The sequence below is a fragment of the Dendrobium catenatum genome, unplaced genomic scaffold (genome assembly GCF_001605985.2).
Source record: "Dendrobium catenatum unplaced genomic scaffold, ASM160598v2 fragScaff_scaffold_1105, whole genome shotgun sequence".
Taxonomy (NCBI): Eukaryota; Viridiplantae; Streptophyta; class Magnoliopsida; order Asparagales; family Orchidaceae; genus Dendrobium; species Dendrobium catenatum.
The window spans coordinates 1,803,776-1,828,951 of NW_021319567.1; the positions used below are offsets into that span (position 1 = coordinate 1,803,776).

Below are 25,176 nucleotides of genomic sequence, written 5' to 3' on the forward strand. Positions count from 1 at the left end.
TTATTTCTCTTGGCATATATCAAATCAGTTTTTGAAGAGATTATTACGTGTGGAGTTCGAACATAAAGAATCATTCAGTTTTGTGACTGAGAAAACTAAAAATGCAGAAATGAATAGTAAAAGTACAGTGGTAAATAATAGCTATATTTCTACTGTTCAAAGTCATAAAATCGAACAGTTCTATGTATCCGGACTCACACGTAGTAATCTCTCCAGTTATTAGGTCCAACCAATAATTTTATTGGAGGCTCTGATTGCTAGAGACATGGCAATGAGAATTTAACTGATAACAAAACACAATAGAGAAAAAGGATTTATATAGTTGATCCCATATAGTCAGATAAATACTCGATATTGTCCGTTGTCATCACCATATTCATAACAACCACTCTCTTTCTACATACCATCAAAATTATTAGAAAGCCTAATAGAATCATAAAATAAAAATAATACAAATAGAAACCATTTACCATATTGAACATAATCAAACATAACACGTCCTAATCCGCCACAGCACATAGAACTAGCTCGCTTCGCTCCCCCAATCCTTCCTATAAATAACCAGTCAGTCCACTTCCCCATCGTCAAATCCAGCCACAAACAACAATGGCTTCTCCTTCTTCAAACTCCCCTGCACTCGGGTCCTCCTTCTCCATTCAATTCCTCGCAGCCACCATTCCCTTCATTACTCTCTTCATCGCCCTCCTCCTCACCATCGCACACCACATTACCATAAAGCTCTCACAAACCAAATCCCTGCCTCCCGGCCCTCCCGGCCTCCCTTTCCTCGGCAATCTCTCCCTAATCCTCCGCCCCAACCTCCACCACCGCCTCGCCCACCTCTCCCTTACCTACGGCCCCCTCATGCGCCTCCGCCTCGGCACCAAGCTTTGGATTGTCATCAGCTCCCCAACAATCGCCAAACAAATCTTCACAGAAAAGGATCTCGAGTTCTCCAACCACGAACAGCCTATCGCCGCAACGGTCATCTCCTACGGCGGTTCAAACCTCGTTCGCTGCCCTTACGGCCCCACCTGGCGCATGCTTCGCAGAGTGTTTGTACACGAGCTTGTTAACGCTAAGAGCCTCGACGCCGCCGCGGAACTCCGGCGAGGAGAGATGAAGCGTGCCGTGCGAGGGATTTGGGCGAAGCAAGGTAAGAGTAGCATTAATGTTGGAGAGTTGGGCTTTGAGGTTTCGCTTAATATGCTCATGGCTATGTTGTGTGGAGAAGAGCAGAGTGTGAAATGGAGAGAAAAGGGAGTGGAATTCAGGAGGGTGATGATGGAGACGGTGGAGCTTCTTGGGAGGCAGAATGTGTCGGATTACTTGCCGTTGCTTTCATGGCTCGATTTGCAGGGTATTGAGAGAGGGATGAAGAAGAGAGTGGCGTGGATGGACGGCGTTTATGAGGAAATGATTGAGGAAAGGAAGAGAATGAGAGAATGCGGAGCGGCCGGAGATGAAGAAGGTGAGAGTGGGAAGGATTTTTTGTCGAAGCTTTTGAAGATTAGAGATGGGGAGGATCAAAGGTTTAAGCTCTCTAATATACAGCTCAAGGCTTTGATAATGGTAATGATCTAATAATAAAAAACGTAGAATGCATGTAGTACCTGATGGATATTACGAACATTCTTTAAGAACTGTGCTAAACTTTAAATTATTTGATTAAAAAGGGTAATTAAATGTGACATGACATTAATCGTGATGCTGTTATATTATTTGGCTATTTTTTTTTTCCCTCAAAAATCAATAATTTTGTGTTAATTTTTAAAATTATGAGTTTTTAAAAGTTATCATACGATTAGATGTAATTAGATGCTAATATTAAAGTCAAAATTTATAAAATTTGCCATAACCATGGAAAACAAGAATACTATTTTTACATTTAAAATAAATTTATAATTTTTTTTGAAAACTGGATTTTCGTTTGCTAGCAATCATAAGATTTTCTCAAGCAGTATAATTTTCTATTTTTCAGAATCTGAAAATCAATTTATGCATCGTTTGATATCATTTTTTTCATTTTCTAAAGCAATTTTTTAGTTAAAAAATATTATCCCAAAGTCTAGTAATTTTTTAGTACAAAAATTTTTTGAACTAGAAATTTTTGTACTACATAGCTATTTTAAAAATCAATAAGAAAATAATCCCTAACAAAACCTTGGAGACCTATTATTTATGTTATATGAATGATTTCTTTTGAAACTCTAGAATTTATGCAAAAAAATCATATATATATATATATATATAAAAGCAAATATATAATTAATATCATGTCACACTTAAAAGAAAATTAATGAACCGCCATAACATAATTTCCTTTAAATAGTCAACCATCCATTACATTACAATATTATAATTTAAAAATGCTCCAATTGATATAATAATTGACAATTAGAGGATTCAAATCTCAGAAAAAAAATTTGCATAATTAAGATAGAATTAATATCCATTAAATTTACAATGAGATTATTTGAAATCATATATAATACTAATATCAGTTTAAACTTAACAAATATGAATCTCATTCTGACACCAAATCAGGATATATTTACTCTTTATTATTATTATTATTATTTAAACTTTCGAGTCAATTAAGATAAACTCATACACACCGTATTCATAAACTTCAAATTCAATATCTTTTATTGGTAGCCAAAGCTCTCAACTAGAGCTTTATTTAGGACAGCTTTCTTACCGCTTTCTAAAATATAAATATTTAAAATTCAAAAAGAAAAAATTGTACAAAAAAAAAGTATTTTAAAAAGCACAAAAGAACCCTAAATAGATCAAAGTAAGCTGTGTAATTTTTTCAAAACCCTCCAACAAACAAAAAGGCCATGAACTTTGGGAAAAAAATTTAATTTTCCAATTCTCACAATCATACATACAAACATGTAGGATTTCCTGGTCGGCGGAACAACCGGAGCCTGGACGACAATCGAATGGCTAATGGCGGAGCTGATACACCGGCCCGACGCATATCGCCGGGCCCTCAACGAACTCGACACTGTAGTGGGCCGCAAACTGGCCGTGGAAGAATCCGACATCCCCCATCTCCCATACCTCCGTTCCCTTATAAAAGAAACCCTCCGCCTCCATTCAGTAATTCCCCTGCTCGTCCCTCGCGTTCCCGTCCGACCCATCACCATTGCCGGTCACCTCATCCCCGCCGGAGCTCGCGTCATCACCAACGTTTGGGCTATCCAGAACAACCCTGAGGTGTGGGACAAACCACATGAGTTTCGACCTGAGCGATTCCTGCCTGGAGGGGAAGGGGAAAGTATTGCAGGTGGATTTGGGTTCTTTCCGTTCGGTGCTGGGCGGCGGAAGTGCGCCGGTTTGCCGCTTGCGGAGCGAATGGTGCCGTTTGTGGCGGCTAATTTGTTGCATTTGTTTGAGTGGCGGGTGAGCGAGGGCGAGGGTACGGATTTGAAGGAGAGATCTGGTGTTACTTTGACCAAGGAAAAGCCGCTTGTGGCGGTTGCGGTGGCTAGGTTTCCGGCTTGCAGGGAGATGTATCAGTGATTGTTGATTGCTGCCAAGTCTGTAATTTGAGGTGTTTATTATGCAGAAGATGGTTATTTAATTATGATTTTCAATTAACTCCAACGGCTTTTTAATTTGTCAGTTTTCTTTTAAACACAGACACCTCTTTATTATGCAGAACAGTAGTCGTGAGGGCTATCAAAATCGGATTACAGATTGGGTTCAAGTTCAACCTGAAATTAATCCGACACTGACCAACCCAGACCAACCCAACCCAACCTGACCAATTTTTGCAATAAAAGGTTGATTTTTTAGACAAGAACTCGACCCGCTTTGAGTATGTTTTACTAAAAAAAAAATTTATTTAATTTGATTTATTTAAATCTAAATCAAATTAAGATAAAATTTACTTCAATTAATTTAAAATAAACTAAACTTAATTCAGTTTGAGAAAAAATAATTTATTATTTTTTGAAAATAAAATTTATTTATTTCATAATAATATTTTAAAACTCCTAAATCAATTAAAAACAAGTCGTATCAGGTTGATTTCGAATTTTCGGGTCAATCCGAGCCCGATCAAGTTCTACAAACGGGTCAAAATCCCTAATTTGAACTTGACCCGGTTCGGATTTGGTTTGACCCGGTTCGGATTTTCGGGACAGTCAAATATTGACAGCCCTCCAGAAGATGGATCATGAACATATTCAACACCAACGCCTCTTTTATCAACTTTACAGATCATCACAAAGGTGAAAAACATGGGACAAAAAAAGGAGAAAAAAATAATAAAATAAAAATAAAAAACATCAGAATAAGGTGAATTGGAGTCAGCTCTTCATCTAATCCAAAACCGACGCTTCTTTTGCAGAAGGTGCATCCACCGGCTCAACCCTTTGCTCCTTACCATCCTCTTTGGGGATTATCAATCCATAGCCACCATCTTTTCTTTTGTACAAAATGTTTATCTCGCCTAATAGAAATAAAAATAAGATACGAAGATCAGGAGCAAAGATTTATTAAAATCTACAGTGTCTAAAAACTCAACAAGATAAGCATTTCCTTCACCTGTTTCATCATTTCGGAAGCCATAGAAGTCATGATCCACGTTCTGTAATTGCTTTACAGCTTCTTCCACGGTTAATGGTGGCATATCGAAGTATTTTGTACGAACAACCTGACAGAGTAACTTCCATTTAGGGGGTTTTAAGGTCGAGAGGGAAACCGACGATTATCAAGATGTAGATCTTGGTTTTAATTTCAAAGAAGTAATGGGGTTATAAGTTGATCTTTCACAATGACTTTGTGAAGCTCATTCTTTAGTTACAGTAAATGAAAGCAGTTTGAGAATCATCATTGCCGATGAATAATTAGCCAAATCTCAATGTATCAATATAAGATGAGCACATATGGAAGAAGAGATGGCAAGATTATAGAATATAGAGTGCAAAAAAAATTTTATGATTAATGAGCATCAACAGATTGTGATGTAGTGGATCGTCGGAAGATGCGACCTGCAAGAAGGATTTGGGTTTTCCCAATCCAGGGAAGAAGAAGGAGAAGCTTTCAAAGCTTTTAAAAGGGGATAATATCATTCAATGGGTTTTTCCTACTACAAAACTTGCTTATATAAGCTAAATAGAATACTCTAGAAGGCACTTGTAGAAAGCACATAACAAACTAATTAAAACATGCCTAAGGAGCAATTTAGTTAAGATGTTCTGCATCATTCTCCCCTTGCGTCAAAAAGGGCTCGACTCCGTCGAGACGCGTTGTCGGAAGGGAGATAATAATCCCCCTGGGTCAAAAATTTTGCTCTCAATATTTATTCCAACTTCTTTTACTAAACTGTCTGCAACAACTGCATAGACCAACGTCAGTTCGTCAAGGGATTTTCCTTGATAATCTATCAACTTCTGCACAACCAAAGGCACCATAGTGTTGCAAGCAGACAAAGCAAAGAAGAAATTACTAGCATGTCTTCCTTCCTACGTAGTTCGATCCGCCGTAATCTCACTTATACTTGTGTCATATCTTGAGAACATGATAGGATTTCCAGACCACACTTTCAAGCCTCCAAAAAGCATGTTAATCAATGTATTTCGTGTTCCATCATCTTCTGCATTTTCCTTTGCTATGTTGGCTTGTATCATTACAATAATTGAAGTACCAACATACTTATCACCAAGCCCAGCAAATTTGGTGTCAAACCCTTCATTGACATTACGTCGAACAGCTTGGGGGCATTGCATTAGAGTGGCTTTGTCGATCAAATTTAGACAAGAAATTTTCACACCTGTAGTGAAAATGCTGTGAGTACAATCTCCAGTAGCATTGCCATACACTTCTACATCATTTATATTTATTTCAGGGATGCTAAAGGCAAGAAGATCATGACATATCGAGAGAAAGGAAGCCTCTGATATTGAAATATCACTGTGTTCATCTTCACCATTAACACATTGAGGCGCGTATGGCGAGCTAATTCCTATGATGGAGCTTCCGCTTCCGGACACGAAAACAACACTATATTTTCCACGCCCTGCATCAGAGAGTATCAATATAGATCGGGCAATCATGGATGGCATCTCAATCTCCCACCTGGTCATCACACTGGTCGATGGCATTGCAACAGGTTTAAGCTCCCCGCCTGGTCCAGTCTTTGGGTGCAGCTCTGCGGTGGAGTTTGATCCCAACTTTGACAAGCTTGGAGCATCTCGCTCTAATGCATCGACGCCTTGAGCGATTGGTTGGTTTCTGAAGCTGAAATTGATTTGTTTACGAACATCAAGAAATTGAAGAAGCTTCTCACGCTCTTTCACGTATTTAATGTCGCTGCCGACGAGGGAGGTTTGGTTGCCGAGGACGGTGGGGCACCGCTGGGGTGTCCGGCGGACCCCAGCCATCGGTATTTTAGGGGACGATGCCGACGTCGAAGACCATGGAATCGATAAGAAAGCGGAGAGTGGAGCTTTGGAGGCTTGGTCGCCCCTTTGTGCGTAAGAGGGAGCATGAGAGATCAAAGCAGAGCAAGGTACTCGCTCATTTGCTTCCGCCGGCTGCGTTCAACGACAATGTCGTGGGTCATTCTCTGATTCACCACCTCCTCTTTATTTTTTAAACTCTTGGCTCGACGCCTCTTCTTTCTTCCATTGGATGCCGAAGCTTTGTCTTCCTTGTGTGCTGTTTCCGCCATTACTGTGGCTTCTCCAAGATCAAGTGGCTGTGTTGAGCTTCTTTCGAGCCCCTGAAAAATAACTTTACCCGATGCATTGAGCCTCGGACTGTCCATCAAAGGTTTCAGCAGAGAAGGGAGATCATCGGATTCCGACGAGTGAAGCATAAGGCTTCGGCCGGTTCTAAATGCCGAATGGCCTTCCAAATCCGATTCAGAAGCCCATCGAGTCGAACTCAGACCGAACGAAGGGATAGTATCGGCGGCTGGGTGTGCGGGAGTCTGGTCGGCGGGGGCCTGGTCGGCTGTTGTCGGCGAGTTGAGTTGAGTGGGCTGGACGGGCAAGTTGTGGTCAGATGGAATCGGAGTATCAGCTGTGCAGGGTTATATGCTAGGCGCGGAATCGCGCTTGTCGCCCGGCGCTGAATCGCGCCCGTCGTCAGGCATTGAATCGCGCTCGTGTCCAGGCGCGGGTTCATTGTTTGCGTGATGCAGCGGAAGTGGAACGCTCGGATTTGATTTAATCTGCGGAGGCGACGTAATCTGTGGAGGCGGAGGATTTCGCCATCGCAATGGAAGCTCGAGCGGTGGGTATTCCGGCGGTGGATCACGCCATCGGAGCGGAAGTTCGAGTGGAACATAGTCATCAACGACCGTGGGAGAATGGCGGGACTGATGACGTCTGGGTGAAGCGGACGAGGAGATCGAAGAAGAAGAAGAATACCTCGGTATGGTTGCCGACGATTCTCATCTTCCTTATTGCCCGAAGGTTTTCGCGAATCCGATCAAGGTTTCTGTCTACCTGATCGAGCGATTCCTTCGATTAAGCTTGGTAGAAGGCGATCCGGCTTCGAGCATCCTCGACAGCCCACCTTCCTTGGCGTCGATCGTCGTCGACCGCCAATCTTGTTTTGCGGCTTCGATCGTCGTCGACAGCCGACCCTCTTCCGCAGTCCATCGATCTTCAAAAGCTCCTGGCTCTGATACCAACTGATGTAGTGGATCGTCGGAAGATGAGACCTGCAAGAAGAATTTGGGTTTTCCCAATCCATGGAAGAAGGAGAAGCTTTCAAAGCTTTTAAAAGGGGATAATATCATTCAATGGGTTTTCCCTACTACAAAACTTGCTTATATAAGCTAAATAGAATACTCTAGAAGGCACTTGTAAAAAAGCACATAACAAACTAATTAAAATATGCCTAAGGAGCAATTTAGTTAAGATGCTCTGCATCAGATTGTAATCAAGGTAAGGAGTGATAATGCCATCATATTGGAGAAGTTATTTGACCGGGCACGGTGTGAAGCTGTTGACGTAGCTAGCCTCCAAAGTCATTTTTCTGAAAGAATTTGAGCACTTGCCCCCCCACCACTTAGCCTTGGCTTTGCCGGTTCCTTTTGTTGTGGCTTTTCGATTTCTACTCCCTGCTTTTTCCGGTTTCCCTTGCTGGGTTGTTCGGTTCCTACTCCTTGGCTGTTCGGCTCCCTTGTTTGATTGTTCGGTTCCTGCTCCCTTGCTGTCCTGGTTCCCCTTACTTTGGTTGCTCAGTTGTTGCTGCTATCCGTTGGCTTTCCCCTATTCTTGTTGGCTGTTTTGGGTGGTGGTTTAGGTGTCTTTAGGGCTTCCTTTTTTCTCTATTTATTGGGGCTGTTTGTGGCAGTTTTAGAGGGTGTCATGTGATAATTTTTGAATCAAAACATGAGGGTTTTCACTAGCTTGCGAGCTAGTCTTCTATCCTTTTCTTTCTTATATTTCATCTCAAAACTTCTACCTCCTTCTAACCATGGTGTAAGGTGTGGTGTCGTTTTGTTCTATTTTTGTTATGTTTTAAAGGAAGACGAATAGTTTGGCTATTTTGCTAATTTTTAGTTCCCATCAACTTGAGAGCACCATGTATAATGATTGCCTGTGCTGGCTTAAATGTTGATGGTATTCTTGATGTTAGACATCAAGAATTATAGCTGAGGTGGGATAGTGATCGTGTCGAGTCAAATGGTAGTGCTAGCAACATTTTTTATGGTGGATGATATAGCACATTCCATGAGTATATTGCAGGGGTTAAATGGAGTAAGAATAAAAGTTAAAGTAATAGTAAGAGAATGAAGGTAGAGGGAAAATCAGTGAGATTAGAGATGGATGAGGAGAGGCCTATGCTCCTGTTGAGGAATGATGCGGCTTAATGTTGTGGGACTAGAATCTCTGATACCATGTAGAAAGAGAGAACCATAACTACATAAAGGAACAAGAGAAAGCAAAGAAGATTAAATGATCTGTAAAAGTAATATTGTATTTTCCTACTTATATTAAATACAATAGACATATCTATAAGCTAATTTGACAATAATTTGTGACAACGGTGCACAATTTATTTAGTTTGGGCATAGATTAAGTAAATGTTTGGATGAACAGTGTAGATTATTTGATGAGTAGAGAGAGAGTTCATAGGATGTCAAGAGTTGTTGTACCGCTGTTGATCGATTACTGCTAATATTTATCACATCAAAAAGAATATTAGATATAAAATTTCATGATGGAAAATAATAGACATTGCTTGAGAGATCGATGAATCACACGAAGTCATGAGAGAGAAAGAGAGAAGCTAAGTCTTAAAAGAATTTCATATTGTAGGTATTATGTGCCCGCATGATGGCCTTTAACATTTCATAAGCAACGCTATAAAATTGACAACTTAGTACAACTAAATAAAATGAATATGGTGGCCCCATTGAACAATTTGTGTAGAGGATGATTTAATTTGTTGAATCATGGGTTAGTCCACGAGAGTGTTTAAAATTGCGCAATAAGAGGCACGCCTCAGCGCAATTTTAAAATTTTAAACTTCAAAGCCTACGCAATGAGAGCTGGCATTTAGGCGTATGCCTCAAGTTCACTGAGGCGCGCCTCGCCACATATTTTAGAGGCGTCCGCCTCTTAAAATTAAAAAAAAAAAAAAAAAAAAAAAAAAAAAAAAAAAACCTAACCACTCGGTACAACAATGCTTGGTACCACTAGGTACATGTTCGGTACTGCTAGGTACATGCTCGGTACTGCTAGGTTGAACTCCGCTAGGGAGCAACACCCCCTTGGACCCCCGGCTGCCCGGCATTGTTGTATTCATCATCTTTAGTAATAGTTATTAGTGTTAGTCTGCTTCTTCATGAGTGCATGCTTTGTATAAATTTTCTTAGTGTAGAATAAGTGAAGCATTATGTTTAGGGGTTTGATATATTACACTAATAGTTATTAGTGTTAGTCTGCTTCTTTATAAGTATAACTATATTTCATATTGTCTTATTATTGGAATATTTTGATTTCACTTTATATCTTGTGTCTTTTTATGTTTTATATTTTTTACTCATTAGTATATAAAAAAATTATCTTTTTATGTTTACGCAATCTTTTAATTTTGAGGCGAAGCCTCAAAACGCCTTGAGGCTTACGCCTCGCCTCACGAACAAAAAACGCCTAAATACCCGATTACGCAATTTTAAACATTGTAGGTGAGTTTTTCATGCAATAACTTCTTGGTCAATGAAGCGCTATAGTCGAGTACACTCAGAAAGTTGGAAATTACTACATAAACATACTCTCAACCAGGGGATGGCTTCATAGGTTTTCAACCAAATTAAACTCTCGAGTATTAAGAACCTAGTTAAGGTTAGCTCCTGTGCAAATTATAAAAAATGTGATCCAAGATAGCTTCTTAATAAATGAGATTTGGGCAACTTCAAAATAAGCAAATTTCAAGCTATCAAGTCAATTCAGCATTCAAAAACCAAATTCACAATAGGTGCCTCAAGTTGCAATAATGAATCAGCCTAGTGTATTGACTCAATAAAGCTCTCAAATATACTAAACCTGATAGACCCAAATTTGATAATGAAGAAGACTAGAGAAAAATGATATGAATTTACAAGATTAGAGTGAAAATATTAGGCCTGCAAAGTTATTCACCCTCTAAAGTATGAAATGCAGCTATTCCCTTTTAAAATTAATAAAATATACTGCTTGGATATGATCGAAAAGAAAGTGAACGTATTGCATTCTAGCTTCTTACTCAACACCATCTAAATCAAAATTCGAGTGTATCTGTCTCTTCTCCTATGTTTTAAAACCTCATTAGCATAATGACGAGCTTGAAAACATTAATCATAACTTTTTAGTATAGGGTTTCTTCTTTTGTGTGATTCACTTTGTAGGTTGGAGCTAGATGATTAGCCAGCTTCTCTTATTTGAAAACCACTCAGATCTAGCTAGTTTAGCTCATTGATATAACAACAACTAAAATGTTGAAGCTCAATTCCATCAGTGTAAAATTGTTGGGTTACAGAAATTTTCAAGTACTCTTATATATGGGTGTGTACTAGTTTAGTCGTTATAATCTTGGAAGTTGTAGCCAAGATCCTAGGATTGAATCCTGCCCACATCAAGTTTTTGCTTTACTTTCCATGAAAAATGAAAAGTAGCATATATGAAGACCCAAATAAATTTTTTATCTATGTTACTTTTTCATTAAATTTTATTGCATGAGTTTTATATAGCAAATTAGATTCACTTCTCACTGGTTCGTATTATTGGGTAGCCACATAATAAATTGTAGCATCTCAAAATATAGTTAGAAAGCACTACAATGGGAACTTAACCAAATCTCATACATATGAGCTATAGCCTCCAAGAAAGAACACTACCTTACATAATTGGCACAAATTAGTCATGGTTCCTCCAATAAAGGTGAGTTTAGCTAGTGCCAAAGCAACCTAATCATAGTTTTTCTTGTGATTAAGTGAAACCTGATCTTTTCACCCATACTCAACGTTAGCAAATTATAGCCTTTAAACTTGCTAACAAATATGGCAAGAAAATAAATTTTATTAATAGATAATATAAGATACTTTATAATTTTAGAAAAAAAATGTTTTTGGTAACTCCATCATCCAAAGAAATATTGATACCTAGGTTATCTCAATCTTCCCGTTTTAACTGTTCTTTTGCCATCCAACTTAGATGATCTTTCTTGAATTTGCCAAAATTCTATCCACAAATACATAAAATAAATTTTAGATTTCAACATTATGAGAATAATTTTTATATCAATGGTTATGCGCTTAAATATGCAAGCTCTATCCTTGTTTCCTAAGATGTAAACTTTCGTAGGATTAGATTCGCAAGATCGAAATTCCCTGATTAGACAAGTAAGTTGAAGATTAAGCATCTATTTTCACATTGCCTTCGAGAAAACTCTTCTCTGACTTCCTCAAGCAATTCAATGCTATCTTATAAACCATTTGAGTTTTCCTAGTCCCACAAACTTAACTATTTAGGTCCGATTTACATTGCATCTTGAAATCCAGTAGAAGATTAGATAAACTTGAGCAGTACCATGGCAATTGAGCCAAATGCAAAGGTATAAGTGATTCACTCATCACCACTGAGGGTGCAATATGATGTCGCCTAGCTTGTAAAGACGCAACAACTTCAATTTCACAATTTGTCATCAATTTGTGTATACAAACAAATGAAAATTTTAATTGATTTCTAAATAGCGTCCAAAGTCTTTTCTTAAAAAAAATACAAATCTAACATCTCCATCAGAAATAATAGTAGATGGAAAATCATGCCAACTTACAATTTCTTCTAAAAAATAATTCAGCTTAAGCTTACAAGATTTGGGGAAGATGGTCAAGAGGTCCAATAGGCAGATGCGTTGCCAACCCCTTTTGGAGTGGTTAACTCGAAGAATATCGTTTGACAAGCCAAGTTGTGTTGCCATTAGAGAAGAAACCCTTTGGATTTAACAAACTAGTTCAACAGGGCAAGGATCAACTTAGTTATATGGTTAGCCAACTTAATTGAATAGCAGAGTGGATTTTGTCAAACTTGGTGTAGCAGATCTAGGTTAGGATGCGCCAACCAAATATGCAACAACTTATACTTTTATCAGGACCTTCAAGCAATTATACGAAAACCTTTAAAGATCACCTCCGTCCAGCAACCGAATTCAAAGGGGCTTATTGCCATTAGAGAAGCAACCCTTTGGATTTTCAAATGCATCCTAATCAAAGAAACTTATTATCAAGTTATGACTTGCCAAGTGGACAGTTAATCAAACATTGATATCATGCTTACCTTTACTATAAAAAAGTATAAACAAAAGTAATCTAATGATTGAGGTTACTGTTCCACTGATTATATTAAGAAAGATAATTGGCCTTGCTAAAGCTAGGTGAGGAGACCTCCAACAAAATAAGTAGTTAATAGCTCGAGGAAGGCAAACAACCCCAATTCCACATGCCCACTTCAACTGGAGGATGCTTAACCCATTCTTTGTAGTTCATTTTCTAAATGGTTAATTTAGACTTCATAATTCTTCCATAATAAAAATGATAATGATGCACAATTAGTTGCATGGTAGATTTCTCTTTTATTCTGCTTAATCTTTGTAATGGCATAAGGTTCAAATGGTGAATATATCTTTTAATGAATGTGATGGAGATGTTGTGTGTGATAAGATATTGAAGTAGAAGTTTGTGCTAAACTCGTATGATATCCAACAAAATACTACACCGGTGTTGTGTGATCTTTGACTAAAGATTGTATTGATGTTCTATGATCTCCAATTATGAAACATGTTGGTGTAATGTGATCTCAAATCAGAAACTAAGATTTGTGAAGTAAAATGCATTATGTATTTTAAGTTATGCTAGATTTCAATAATCAATTATACATGCAAATGAATCACTAATTTTAAAGAACAAATATAAGGAAAAAAATGTCAACAAATAGCAATCCAATTATGGAAGGTATGATCTAGATTCTAGCCCTTCTATTGTTTAAAAGTATGGAATATTCTAATTTAGTTTCAATAACAATCGAAATGCCCTACTCAAAATCTACAAATATATCTCAAATATGTTTAGTCAAGGCATTTTATAATTTTCCAAGCACAAGGGTGTGTGGTGTTATTTTCCTGACCAACAAATGTCGACATCATGGAAAAATCCTATGAGCTGTTGTCATTAAGGAGTAGTTAAGGTATGCCCAGTTCAAGGAAACCAAGAGCAATGGGAAATATTATGAGTATTCAGCCCCCTAAAAATCTACATCACAAATATGCAAGTGCCAAAATCATTCCCTCCAAATTTACATCACAACCTCATTTGCATCATTGGTGTCAACACTACAAGACTTTTTTCACAACCTCATTTGTGTTGAGTTATCTGCTTTGAAACCCGCACTACAATCTCACTTGTAGCACAATCATCGTCCCAACAACCTTGCACGATGTCACAATCATTCTCTTCAAGACCATTTTGAATGTTCCATGTAAAGAAATCCAAAGCTTTGACCACCACCAGAAGCTCTAGTCTATTATTTTGGTGATCTAATACCCACTCCACGCTACGTTTTAAGGTTTTATAGTCCCCTCTTTTTCAACAGAGTGACTATTCTCCTCCCCACCCCTCTCACCGACTTTAGGTTGTTAATTTCCCCTCCTTCAAAGAGAGATTGATTCACGTACATTCACTTCCCCGTCGACTCTAGGTAGCTAATTTCCCCCCTCCGTCAAGAAAATGAACTATCCCGACCGACTCCATCACTCCCAAACTCAGACCATTCAATTCTCCCCTCCTAGGAGATACTTTCACAATTGTTGTTAGTCGCCATTCCCATCAACAATAATGGGCTATCTACTCCACTACCACAAAAGACTTTCTCCACAATCTAGATCTTTTACATTATACTGACGTCTTCTCCAATTTGCAGAATGGCGGCTGATTGTAATTCCATACTGCAACTAGTGAAAAACTTTGCTTGGCAAGACCCCATAGCATTAACCTTTCCCCCTTTCCAGCTTTCCCAATACAAAAGTTTGATGTTCCCTATTCACTTTAATTTTTCTGATTGTGTTTGGCAACTATAAGATGACGAAACACATAACTCTCTCACTCTCCTGACACGGCCTCCAACCGACAACAATCATAATCTTATATATGAAGATAATAAAATCAGATGCCACATCATGAACAGATTAAAAGAAATAACCTTTTTGAAATAATATCCTAGATTTCGGAAATGCTATCAGTGAAAAAGCTAACTAAGATGATCGTAAATGTATTATAGATACGAACCTCATCCAAGATGTTCTCATCCTCTTCCTGAGGTACAGACTGTTCAGCTTCGTCTTCCTCCTCTTCCTCTTCTACGCTCAGGTCAGGATCCCGAACCTTAAGACGGTTGAATCCTTTCATATGACGGCCATGATCTGAATCTTTCTCCTTGATCTTCCTTAATTTCCTTTGTATGATGGATGAAACCAGATCAATGCTCCCATATACTGTCTCAGAATCCTCCTCTGCACGCACAACCCCATGCTTCTTGGTAAAGAGAGACACCTGATAGAAGAGACAATGTAGCATCAGATTGCACAAATATAATCAGTCAAATTAATAACAAACGTATGTTCGATAACATTGCTAAATTCAGTTATAAGCAATCAACTCTTAAAAAAACACAGCGTGAATAGAGAAATCCTGAGTTACCTCGCATCTGCGAACTCTGGGACCTCTCCCAAACTCACCCCCGCGGACGGAAAGTCGAACATCGACCTCTCTGACGAGGTAAGAATGCTTCTGCACGGCCTTTCCTACCTTGTCCTCGATATACTTCTTCACTGAATCCGTCAACTAACCAAAAAAATAAAAACCTAATGTGAAACACAGAACTGCAGAAGCACGGCGCAGAGATAAATAAATACCTCGAAGTTCTTTCCTTGGACAATAAGCCGAACAGAGGAGAGAGGGCCGTCCCATGACATGCGGACGGCAAGGCTGCGTGGCCCAGGAGAGGCCACGGCGGGTCGGATTGTAGCAACTGAGAGGAAAGAGGCGGATGGGTTGCCAAGGAAGTCTGAATGCAGAGAAGGAAATGTATTGGGATTGGAAGTTAGGGTTTTGGAGTGGGAAAGAGGAGGGGGGAAGGAAGAGGAACACGAGCAGCAGAGATGCCGTGGAAGGACAGCATGCCCGGCCACCCATGTAGCAGTCGTCATCCTCAAGCTCGGTAAAAAGAGGATTGGGTGAATGATAAGTAAAGCTTTATTAAGGTTTTTTGAACGTTGTGATGTAGATTTTGTTCTTTGGAATGGAACAGAAGCGGAGAAGGGAAGGAGGAGAGGAGCGAAATCGAAGGCGAGGGAGGAAAGATTTGGAACAATGTGGATGATAGAAAGCAGCAAGCGCTTGCCCCCGCGTGGAGCCTAATCCGATATCGGATAGACTAGAAGCTCGGTCAGCTGTTCCGCAGGAGCAACTTCTCTTCGAATCCTCGTTGCAGAATTTAAAAATATTTAAATTTTTATATTTAAAATTTTGTTTTAGACATTTAAATCAATTAAATTAAATTCACACACATCATATAAATAAGTCTAAAATATAAGATATCTTGATTGATAGTCAAAACTCTCAACTTTTTCACTACTTTCAATAACTATTTGTGTTAGAAAGCTATTTTCTATAACAACTTTCAAAAAAAAATATTTTCTGCACGGTAGGTTTATAATCTCCTTTATAAAATACCACAACTATATCAAACGGACCCTGAACTTCAGTCCACCCTCTATTACTCTAATTCTCAATTCTAAGTTTTGTGAGCTTTTGAAATAATTTGGTGAAGATTTCATAATTTTGAAATTTTAAGCGGCTTTCTAAGCTATGGGTGATGAGTTCATTGACACATTTAAAAATTTAGACTTCGTTTGGGATAACTTTCTTATTAGTTTTCTTTTCAAAGCTCATCCAAAGTTTTTATTTGGCCAATGTTTTCATTAAATTTTTGTACTATGAAGTTATTTTCTACAACAACTTAAAAAAAATTATTTTTTTCACAGCAAGTTAACAACCACATTTATAAAAATTGTAGCAGTCCCAAACGGACCTTAGTTAGCCTGATTCTATATCTTTCTATATATATTAATGTTCATAATATTGGCCTAGGCTATTAAATTGGAGTAATTTTTTTATTGTATTACATTGAAGTGAACATTTAAATGTATCAAATGATAGTATTAAGTTTATTTAAATCTTATTGTTGATGTTTATCAACAAAAGAAAATGAGAGGGGAGTATGCCAATGTATTACCATTTATTTGAATTTGGATGGTGAAGAGGCTATTTTTTTTATGGTTTGTATAGGATTTATTTTATGTATGATTTTATTAAATTTGTCATTTATATTTTTTTATATATAATGTGTGTTTTTCTTATGTCTAAACATTTTTAAATCTCTAATATTTTATTTAGATACGTATGTATTAGTATAATTCATGGTTATATATTTTTAAATCTCTTAAAGTACCATAATAGTTTCCTCTGGTCAAGTCAATACTAATAGCGGATGGTCTTAAAGTGTTATTCAAGGAAACCAATTCAACAGTTGAGTCATTCAAAGTCTAATTAAAATGCCTGAAGTCTATTCCGGGGTTCTCTCTATCTCTCTCTTGTGTGTTTGTGTGTGTGTATATACATATGAGAGAGAGAGAGAGAGAGAGAGAGAGGCATGAGCCCAAAGACTTTACACCAAGTATGTATTTATTTCTCTATATAGTTGATGTTAGCAATAAAATTCCCGAAGTCTCTCTTATCTCTTGGGTTTCTTAGGCTCACAACCTATATCCATTCTTTTCTGGTAACTATGGTAATGTTTATGATAGCACAACCCAAACAAATATATATTCAACACCCATGAACCATAAATTTTGACACATCTAATCTATTTTGCACATTTTCTTATATGATTAAAATTAGGCTCCACAACTTTAATAATTTTAGCCAAATTCTTCCTTCTAGGCAAAATACATTAAAGTCTATGGAGCTCACAAATATTTTTACGACTCACTTAGAGTTAAAGTATATTGAATGGTTGATACATGATACTTGTGCTTTAGTTGTGAACTTAACCAACTAATGTTGGAATTCTCAAGCCCATTCATGTCTATTTCAACGTTATAATATGCTCATCAATACTCTAGTTGAATCACCCTAATTAGATAACTCTTCAATTCTTCGGTATCAATGCTACCTCTTCTTGTCCTTCTTAGATTAAGAGCTAACTTTCGTAGTGTTAGACAACCTTAAGGAATCATATTATGTTAAAAAGAAATAATTATCTTATGAGAAATATATTTCATCTAAAGTATGTGATAAAAATGATATACTCTAATTCTCTAAAGATAGAGTTGGAAAGAAGAAGACATTTTATTGTTGTACTTCTCTATTTTAGGAGTCCAAATTTGAAGTTTTTTTCTTGCTATAGCCTAAAGTTTTTTCCACTTATAAGAATAAAAAATAGCAAGACCTCTTCCATCTTCGAAAAGCTCTCTTTTTTGTTTTTCCTAGATGGCTTGAAAATGTAGACTTAATTGTAATATAACCTATAAAATTTATAAGAACGATTAAAGTTCATAAAATATCTCATAGCCAAAAATATTGATTTAAATCTATGATTATTATAAATTTTAATGAAATATTTATAATTAATATGATATCTTAATCATATTTTATTAAAAAAAATTGAAGGAGAAAATCTACTTGAAATTATTTTCATTTTTCAATATAAAAAAAAATTAATATGCTTAAAATTTGTGAATCAATAACGTATATTGTAGTGTATATTGTATTTTTTAAATAAAAAAATGTGGTAGCTATAAAGGATGAAATGTGAGAAGTACAAATTGAGAAAGGAATATTTCTACACGATATTAGGGGAGTGAGGCCGCACAGGTGTAGTTTTAGGCTTTATTGAAAAATGAACACCACACATCTCACTTTGGTCTATTGATGGAACTTTTAGTTTATAATTGATATATCATGCCAAAATTATCTTGATCGGGCACAAATCTCGAGGCAAAACCAAGTTGGAAGTTTCAAAAATTAAATTTGGGATCTTCTAAACTTTGATTTCAGCAAACTTTACAGTCAAACTGAGCGTATCAAAAATACAAATCCAACGACACCAAATTCAACTCAATCCGAGCCCAAAATGAGTCTGAATTGAAGACCTGAAGCGTTGTTGGAAAGTTTAAACCACAATTTGGATTATCAAACGGTTTTCAAACATAACATGCTTATAGTCGAATTGAACGGCTCGGTGAGACAAATCCAACGAGCCCAATATCATCAAATTCTGATATCATTAAGACATTCAAATCTTTGAAAACGATCTAATATCAAGGGATTCAATATTGGTCGTCCATCCGAACCATTCCACATTTGCCCTTAATCCTCCCCCTATTTATGGGTAATGCCTTCCTCAAAAAACTATAAATAGCCTCTCATTTCTCTTAAGAGGGGACCCAAGCAAAAAGATGAAGAGAAGACAAAGAGAAGAAGAAGAAGAGAAGGGAAGGAGGGAAGAAACTTATACTCGACCACCGCCGGGAATTCTACCCGACTTCCAAACGATGCCGGAATTCCGCCTAACTTTCCAAGTGACGCCGGAATTTCGCCTGACTTTCTAGTGACAACAGAACTCTACCCAATCTCCAAGTGATGTCAGAATTCTATCTAATCTTCGAGTGACTCTGAATTCATCTCAAAAATACAACTTGTTTGTAACTGAATTTCAATCCGGAAGTGAATCAATGCAATCTGATCATCCTAAATTTTAAGAACAAGTCAGCCTCTTGTATCTCAAGAAAACACTAGTGGAACTCTTTCAACTAGGCGTGGCCCAATGGTTTTTCCCTTTCCAGAGTTTTCCACGTAAAAATCCTGGTATTCTTTCATCTTTTGTGTGTGAGCTGGATATTCGTGTAACGCTAAGACATAGAATTAAAACTCTATCGTCGTGTATATTCAAGCCCACAACAGTTTTTGGAGTAACCTAAAAAATTGTGAAAATGATTTTGGGTTATATCAATCCTTAAATAATGCTTAGATTTTTTTTTTATATAAAAATTACTTTTAGCTCTATCAATCATATTTCTAAGCTCCACAATAAACATTACCATTGATATTATCTACACATATAACCACTATATGTATTAAATGTATACCATATATATTAAAAATATTTTGAAATTATTAATGAAGAGAATTCATTAATACTCCATATTTCATTTACACAATTAATAAAAAACTAGAGAATTTAGTTAGACGTGAAGAACAAGTGAAACATATTCATTTTCATTAATTACACATAAAAAAAAAAGTATAAAAAAATATATATCATTTGATGGGTTCAATGATATCCTCTACACTCTTTCTTGAACTTACAGAATTGCTTCGACAAAGAAGAGCGCTAAATTTGAGTAGGAAAAGTCAAATACGAAAGATAGAAAAAAGCCTGAATAAGAAGAAGAGAAGGGAAGGATGGAAGAAACTCCTCCTCGACCACCGCTGGATTTATGCCCGACTTCTTAACGACGCCAGAATTCTGCCCGAGTTCCCTGTAACGGTGGAATTCTGCCCGACTTCCAAACGACTCCAGAATTCTGTCTGCCTTCATAGTGACGCCAAAATTCTGCCCGACTTTGAAACGATGCCAAATTTCGCCCGACTTTCCAAGTGATGCCGAAATTGCGCCCGACTTTCTAGTGACGCCAGAACTCTGCCCGATCTCCAAGTGATGCCGAATTCTGTCTAATCTTCGAGTGACTCTGAAATCATCTCGAAAACACAACTTGTTTGTAACTACATTTCAATCCGGAAGTGAATTATTTTTAATCTGATCATCCTAAATTTTAAGGACGAGTCAGCCTCTTGTATCTCAAGCAAACACTATTGGAACTCTTTTAACTGAGCGTGGCCCCGTGGTTTTTCCCTTTCCAGACTTTTCTATGTAAAAATCCTGGTGTTCTTTCATCTCCTGTGTGTGAGTTGGATATCCGTGCAACGCTAAGACGTAGAATTAAAAATTTATCTCCGCGTATATTCAAGCCCACAACAATAATCAATAGGTCTTGAATTTGAAGCTTACATTTGTAATGTATAAGTTTATCATCATAGCCCAAATATCAAAATAAAAAAATAAAAATAAAAACAAAACAAAACAAAAATCAAATAATAAAAAAGACAGATCTCTCATCCAATTATCTACAACAGCCAACATAAACCAGTAATTATCCAATAGCCTGAAGGATTATTGATTCAATTGAAACTTTTAAAAAAATGATCAATAATCTCAACAAATTTTAACAAAAATAATTTTAAAATGAAGAAATTTATTTTCAAATAAATATGATATATGAAAGATTAGTTAAAATTTAGATTACAGTTATTAAAAAAAAAATCATAACATATTCTTTTTAACTTGCTTTTGCTCAATTATAACTTACCTTTACATCACTTTACACAGAAAATTTCATTTGGCATAAACAAATAACTTAAAAATTAATCAAATCAAATCGATATCATGATAAAGCTCATAATAATTTAAGCAATAATTGATTAACTTCAACTATAAGCGGATAAAATACTAATCAACTTATTTATCAGCTTAAGTTAAAGTCGTATATGTTCATTTAAAAACTATTCAGTAGGGGTGTCAAAATTTGACATGGCCAAAAAATTCGACCTGCGCTCGACCCTAAAATTCAGAGTTAGGGTCAACATGTTTGAGAAATGGGTCGGATTTAAGGTTCAGAATTCCGACCCATTTTTAAAATCTAGTCGGATTCGGATTGACCCGAAAACCCAAAATCAATCCGGTTTGACATGGGAACTGTGGGCATGACCTCTTCTTTTCGCCCTTTGGTGTGACCACATCTGACCGCGTTGGACCCGTTCCGTTCTGACGTCCGCCAATCACCAAACGTTCTGTCCTAACGTCCTGTAGCGCACACAAATGCATGTGATTTTAACCCACGTGGGTCGGGTCAGGTCAACTCGGTAACCCGCACGGGTCGTGTTCGGGTAGACAATACTGACCCATTTGCAAAACTGGGTCGGGTTAGGGTCAACTCTGGTTGGATCCGAACCCAACCCATTTTGATACCCCTACTGTTCGAAAAGGTTGCATCATTTTATAACGGTGGTTCTGAAATTCTTCTACTGGATTTTTTTTTTAACTATCGTAGACATAATAAATATGTTTTAATCGAAAAATTTTAAAGCCACACACATTAGAAACTCTATTTACAAAAAACATCATCCAATCACAAAAAAATATTAAAATAAAGCAATAAGAAAATAATAGCTAACCAAAATTACAGCTACAATCTAAAAAAAAAATTGAGAAAATTGCCCCAAAGAGACCCCTTTATTAGGTAATTTGTCTAGTAATTGAGAAGTGAGAAAAATGGATATATATATATATATATGCATTTAATTAATTTAGGTTGATTTATGATAGAAAATTTATATCTTGGAATATATTTCAATTATTAATGAGAATTCAGTGAGCCTTTATGTAGATGTGTTAAAGCTTCCTCAATATATTGCTAGGACAATGATGAATGTCGCATATTCGTGGTTTAAACTTTAAGCAAGCATCATTTTTGTAACGCAATTATGAATCTGTCAACCTGCGGCTTGCTTAGTAGAAGGATGTGTGTGACAAATCTTTTATAAGATAAATTTTTCAGTTAATTGCTCAATTAGTTTTTAGGGTTTAGAGTGTACTTTGAACTTTATTATGTGATGAATTGGGGAGTTCTCAATATGAATTATGTAGCATAATTCTGATGGTAACTGATTTTTACCTGATAGCACTTCAACATAAAATTGATTGTTCAATTTAGATCACGGTCATCAATAATCTCGAGACTTAGGATCTTCATTGATCCATTCATCATAACTTTAAAATGTATGATGGGTTAGCAATTATCTCAAAGATTATTTAATTTGATTCTTCGCTATTTGATTTATCAAATGATAAAAAATTTCATTAATTTTGAGCATATTGGTCCTATATAGATTTGAAGATAACATTTCTCATATCATCATTTTATAAATTATTGAATCATCGATAAAATATTCTTTGTAAAAAGGATGTAAATATCTCTAATAGGGCATACCAAGAATATTCTTCTCCTTCCTCTTTTTTAATTCAAATTTGAGTTCTTAAATAATAATTTAAAGCCCTATTAATGATTCGAGCATAATCTTTCTTAGAAATCCAACATTTTGTTTTTCTATTTCTTAGTTTTATATATATAACAAAAAATCTCACTTAAATCAACCTAATTTAAAAATCTCAATAGAATTAAAATTACCGTTTGAACCTATTAAGAAAAATTAGTTTTTAGAATTAATTAGACTCATTGTTCTTCTTTTTTAAAAAAAATCCATATATATCTCCCCCTTTTCTCTCAAAATATTTTTTTGAATTTATAAAAATATTAAAAATTTCACTTTTTTAAGATATTAGAAAGCTGTTGAGTGTTGATTTAAAAAAAAAATTTGCAGAATAAAATAATTAATATAAAAGAAAATTTAATTGATTTAAAATATTAAAAATTATTTAAATGAATATAAAATAAAAATAGATTATTATTATTATTATTATTATTATTTGGGAAAGTGAAGCTTTACTTTTATTGCCAAACCCCATGATTCAATTATTCATGAGCTGCCGATCATAAAAAGCCTCAAGGTCTGCAAAAGAAACAGAAGAAAAACCAAAAGAATTAATTCAGTGGAAGACGAAAGTTCTCATTTTTACACATCACCCAACCACCGCCACCACCGCCTTCCATTCCAGCTTCCTTCATCAACACCCTCCTTTATATATCCCATCATCCCTCTTACTTCCCCGCTCCCTCTCTCATCTCCATACTCCCTAACTATAATGGCTAAAAACACCGTCCTATCCCGCTACTCTCCCGACACCACCGCCCGCTTCCTCTGCTGCGCCCTCGCCACCCTCGTAATCCTCGCCGGCATCACCGTTCTCATCCTCTATCTCGTCTACCGCCCTTCCCACCCCCACTTCGCCGTCCTGTCCGCCGCCATCTACCGCTTAACCAACGCCACCTCCGCCGCCCCCGCTTCCGCCATCTCCACCTCCTTCCAGTTCACCATATCCATCCACAACTCCAACGGCCGCACATCCATCCAGTACGACCGCCTCTGCGCCTACGTCGCCTACCGCGACCAACCCATAACTCCGCCGACATCGCTGCCGTTGCTTTACCAGGTGTCCGACGGAACGGTGACTGTATCGCCGGTGATTGGAGGAGAAGCCGTTCCCGTTTCGGCGGAGGTGGAGGCAGGCTTGATGACGGAGGAGGCTTTTGGAGTGGTGCCGCTAAGGTTGGTGATTACGGGTCGGCTAAAGTACCGGCCGGGCCCGTTTAAGAGTGGGTGGGTTAATGTGTATGTTAAGTGTGATGTGCTTGTTGGGCTGAAGAAGGGAGTATCTGGTCTGGTGCCGTTGCTTGGCCAAAGTGAATGCGATGTCGACACCTGACGGCCGGGTGGCTGTCGGTGGCCGGAGAGTCGGGTACTGGTGTTTGGTTCTCTTTTGTTGGTTCGGGTTGGTTTTGTTGGTATGTTTTAAGAGTGTAAATAATTTATGGTTAATTGTAATTAGGGCGCATTATGTTCTAGAAAATTATGTTTTGATGTAATTAGGCATCAAAATAGAGGGTTTGAAGTGATTGTGCTCTCCATGAAATTGGCATTGGCAAATGTAAATGTGTTATTTTATTAGGATTTTATTTTATTTTTTGCTAAAATGTCCTCTAAAAATAACAAATGATTTTCACAACTAATTCAAACGCAATTTTCATTTGGTATATAAAATATTAATAAAATTGAATGAGAAGATAATGAATCTTTTTATTATTATTAAATGATATAAAAATAATGTTAAAAAAATAAATATATTGAATGATATTTCTCTTTGAGCATTTCTTTTTTCATAAGTATAGTTTTTGGAAAAGAAAAAAAAAAGAGTTAACATTTAAATATAATATAATATATCACAATCTTTGAAGGGGCAATAATAATAAATCTAATGCAAGCCATTTATCCATTTCTTTGTGAAGCGTTGGCGGTGGCAAAGCCACAAATTTTTAAAGTGGGGCCCAACTTTAATATTGTTTTAGCTGATTTTTATATGAGATTCAATTAATCACTTTAATGTTTATATGTATTATGAAAAATCGATATAATCTATGAAGATATGCTTGCAAACTTGATTCTATAATTTTTTTTTGAAATTGTTCGCAGGAAGCGCCCTACACGAGTTTTTTCTAAATTTCGGAGGGGGGCATATGCCCCCATAGGCCCCCTCTGAGCGGGGGTGGGGGATTTGTTTCAACAAAGTTTTCAAATTACTTACTAATTAATTTACCCTAAATGTAATTACATACTTTTTTTTCCCAATTCAAAGGCACCCGTAGTTACCCCTAATCACCATCACTACTATCACCTTGTAAGGTTGCATCGCATGTTAGATCTCACCATCACCTGCCATATTTCAAATTTGTCATACAGATTCGATGGTGTCTTTCAAATCCCGCCTTGTACAACTTATCTTGATCGGTTGGTTGAGTGCTTTGGCTACCCGC

General features: G+C 36.8%; 3 protein-coding genes across 3 annotated transcripts; 2 read left to right on the plus strand and 1 right to left on the minus strand.

Annotated features, from left to right (window-relative positions):
* Window positions 1-445: 445 nt before the first annotated feature.
* LOC110095638 (7-ethoxycoumarin O-deethylase-like) lies at window positions 446-3,930 on the plus strand. Its single transcript, XM_020821257.2, has 2 exons — window positions 446-1,572; window positions 2,905-3,930. The coding sequence occupies exons 1-2, from the start codon at window positions 607-609 to the stop codon at window positions 3,529-3,531; spliced, it is 1,593 nt and encodes a 530-aa protein (XP_020676916.2). The 5' UTR covers window positions 446-606; the 3' UTR covers window positions 3,532-3,930.
* A 285-nt stretch (window positions 3,931-4,215) lies between these two features.
* Window positions 4,216-23,373, minus strand: LOC110095622 (ribosome-binding factor PSRP1, chloroplastic). Its single transcript, XM_020821241.1, has 7 exons — window positions 23,325-23,373; window positions 20,058-20,353; window positions 15,421-15,921; window positions 15,206-15,349; window positions 14,795-15,058; window positions 4,561-4,669; window positions 4,216-4,465 (listed from the first exon to the last, which is right to left on the minus strand). Exons 1-7 carry the CDS (start codon window positions 23,371-23,373, stop codon window positions 4,335-4,337), a joined length of 1,494 nt encoding a protein of 497 aa, XP_020676900.1. The 3' UTR covers window positions 4,216-4,334.
* LOC110095633 (NDR1/HIN1-like protein 1) lies at window positions 23,246-24,339 on the plus strand. The gene has a single exon (XM_020821251.2). It carries the CDS (start codon window positions 23,451-23,453, stop codon window positions 24,069-24,071), a length of 621 nt encoding a protein of 206 aa, XP_020676910.1. The 5' UTR covers window positions 23,246-23,450; the 3' UTR covers window positions 24,072-24,339.
* The last annotated feature ends 837 nt before the right edge of the window (window positions 24,340-25,176 follow it).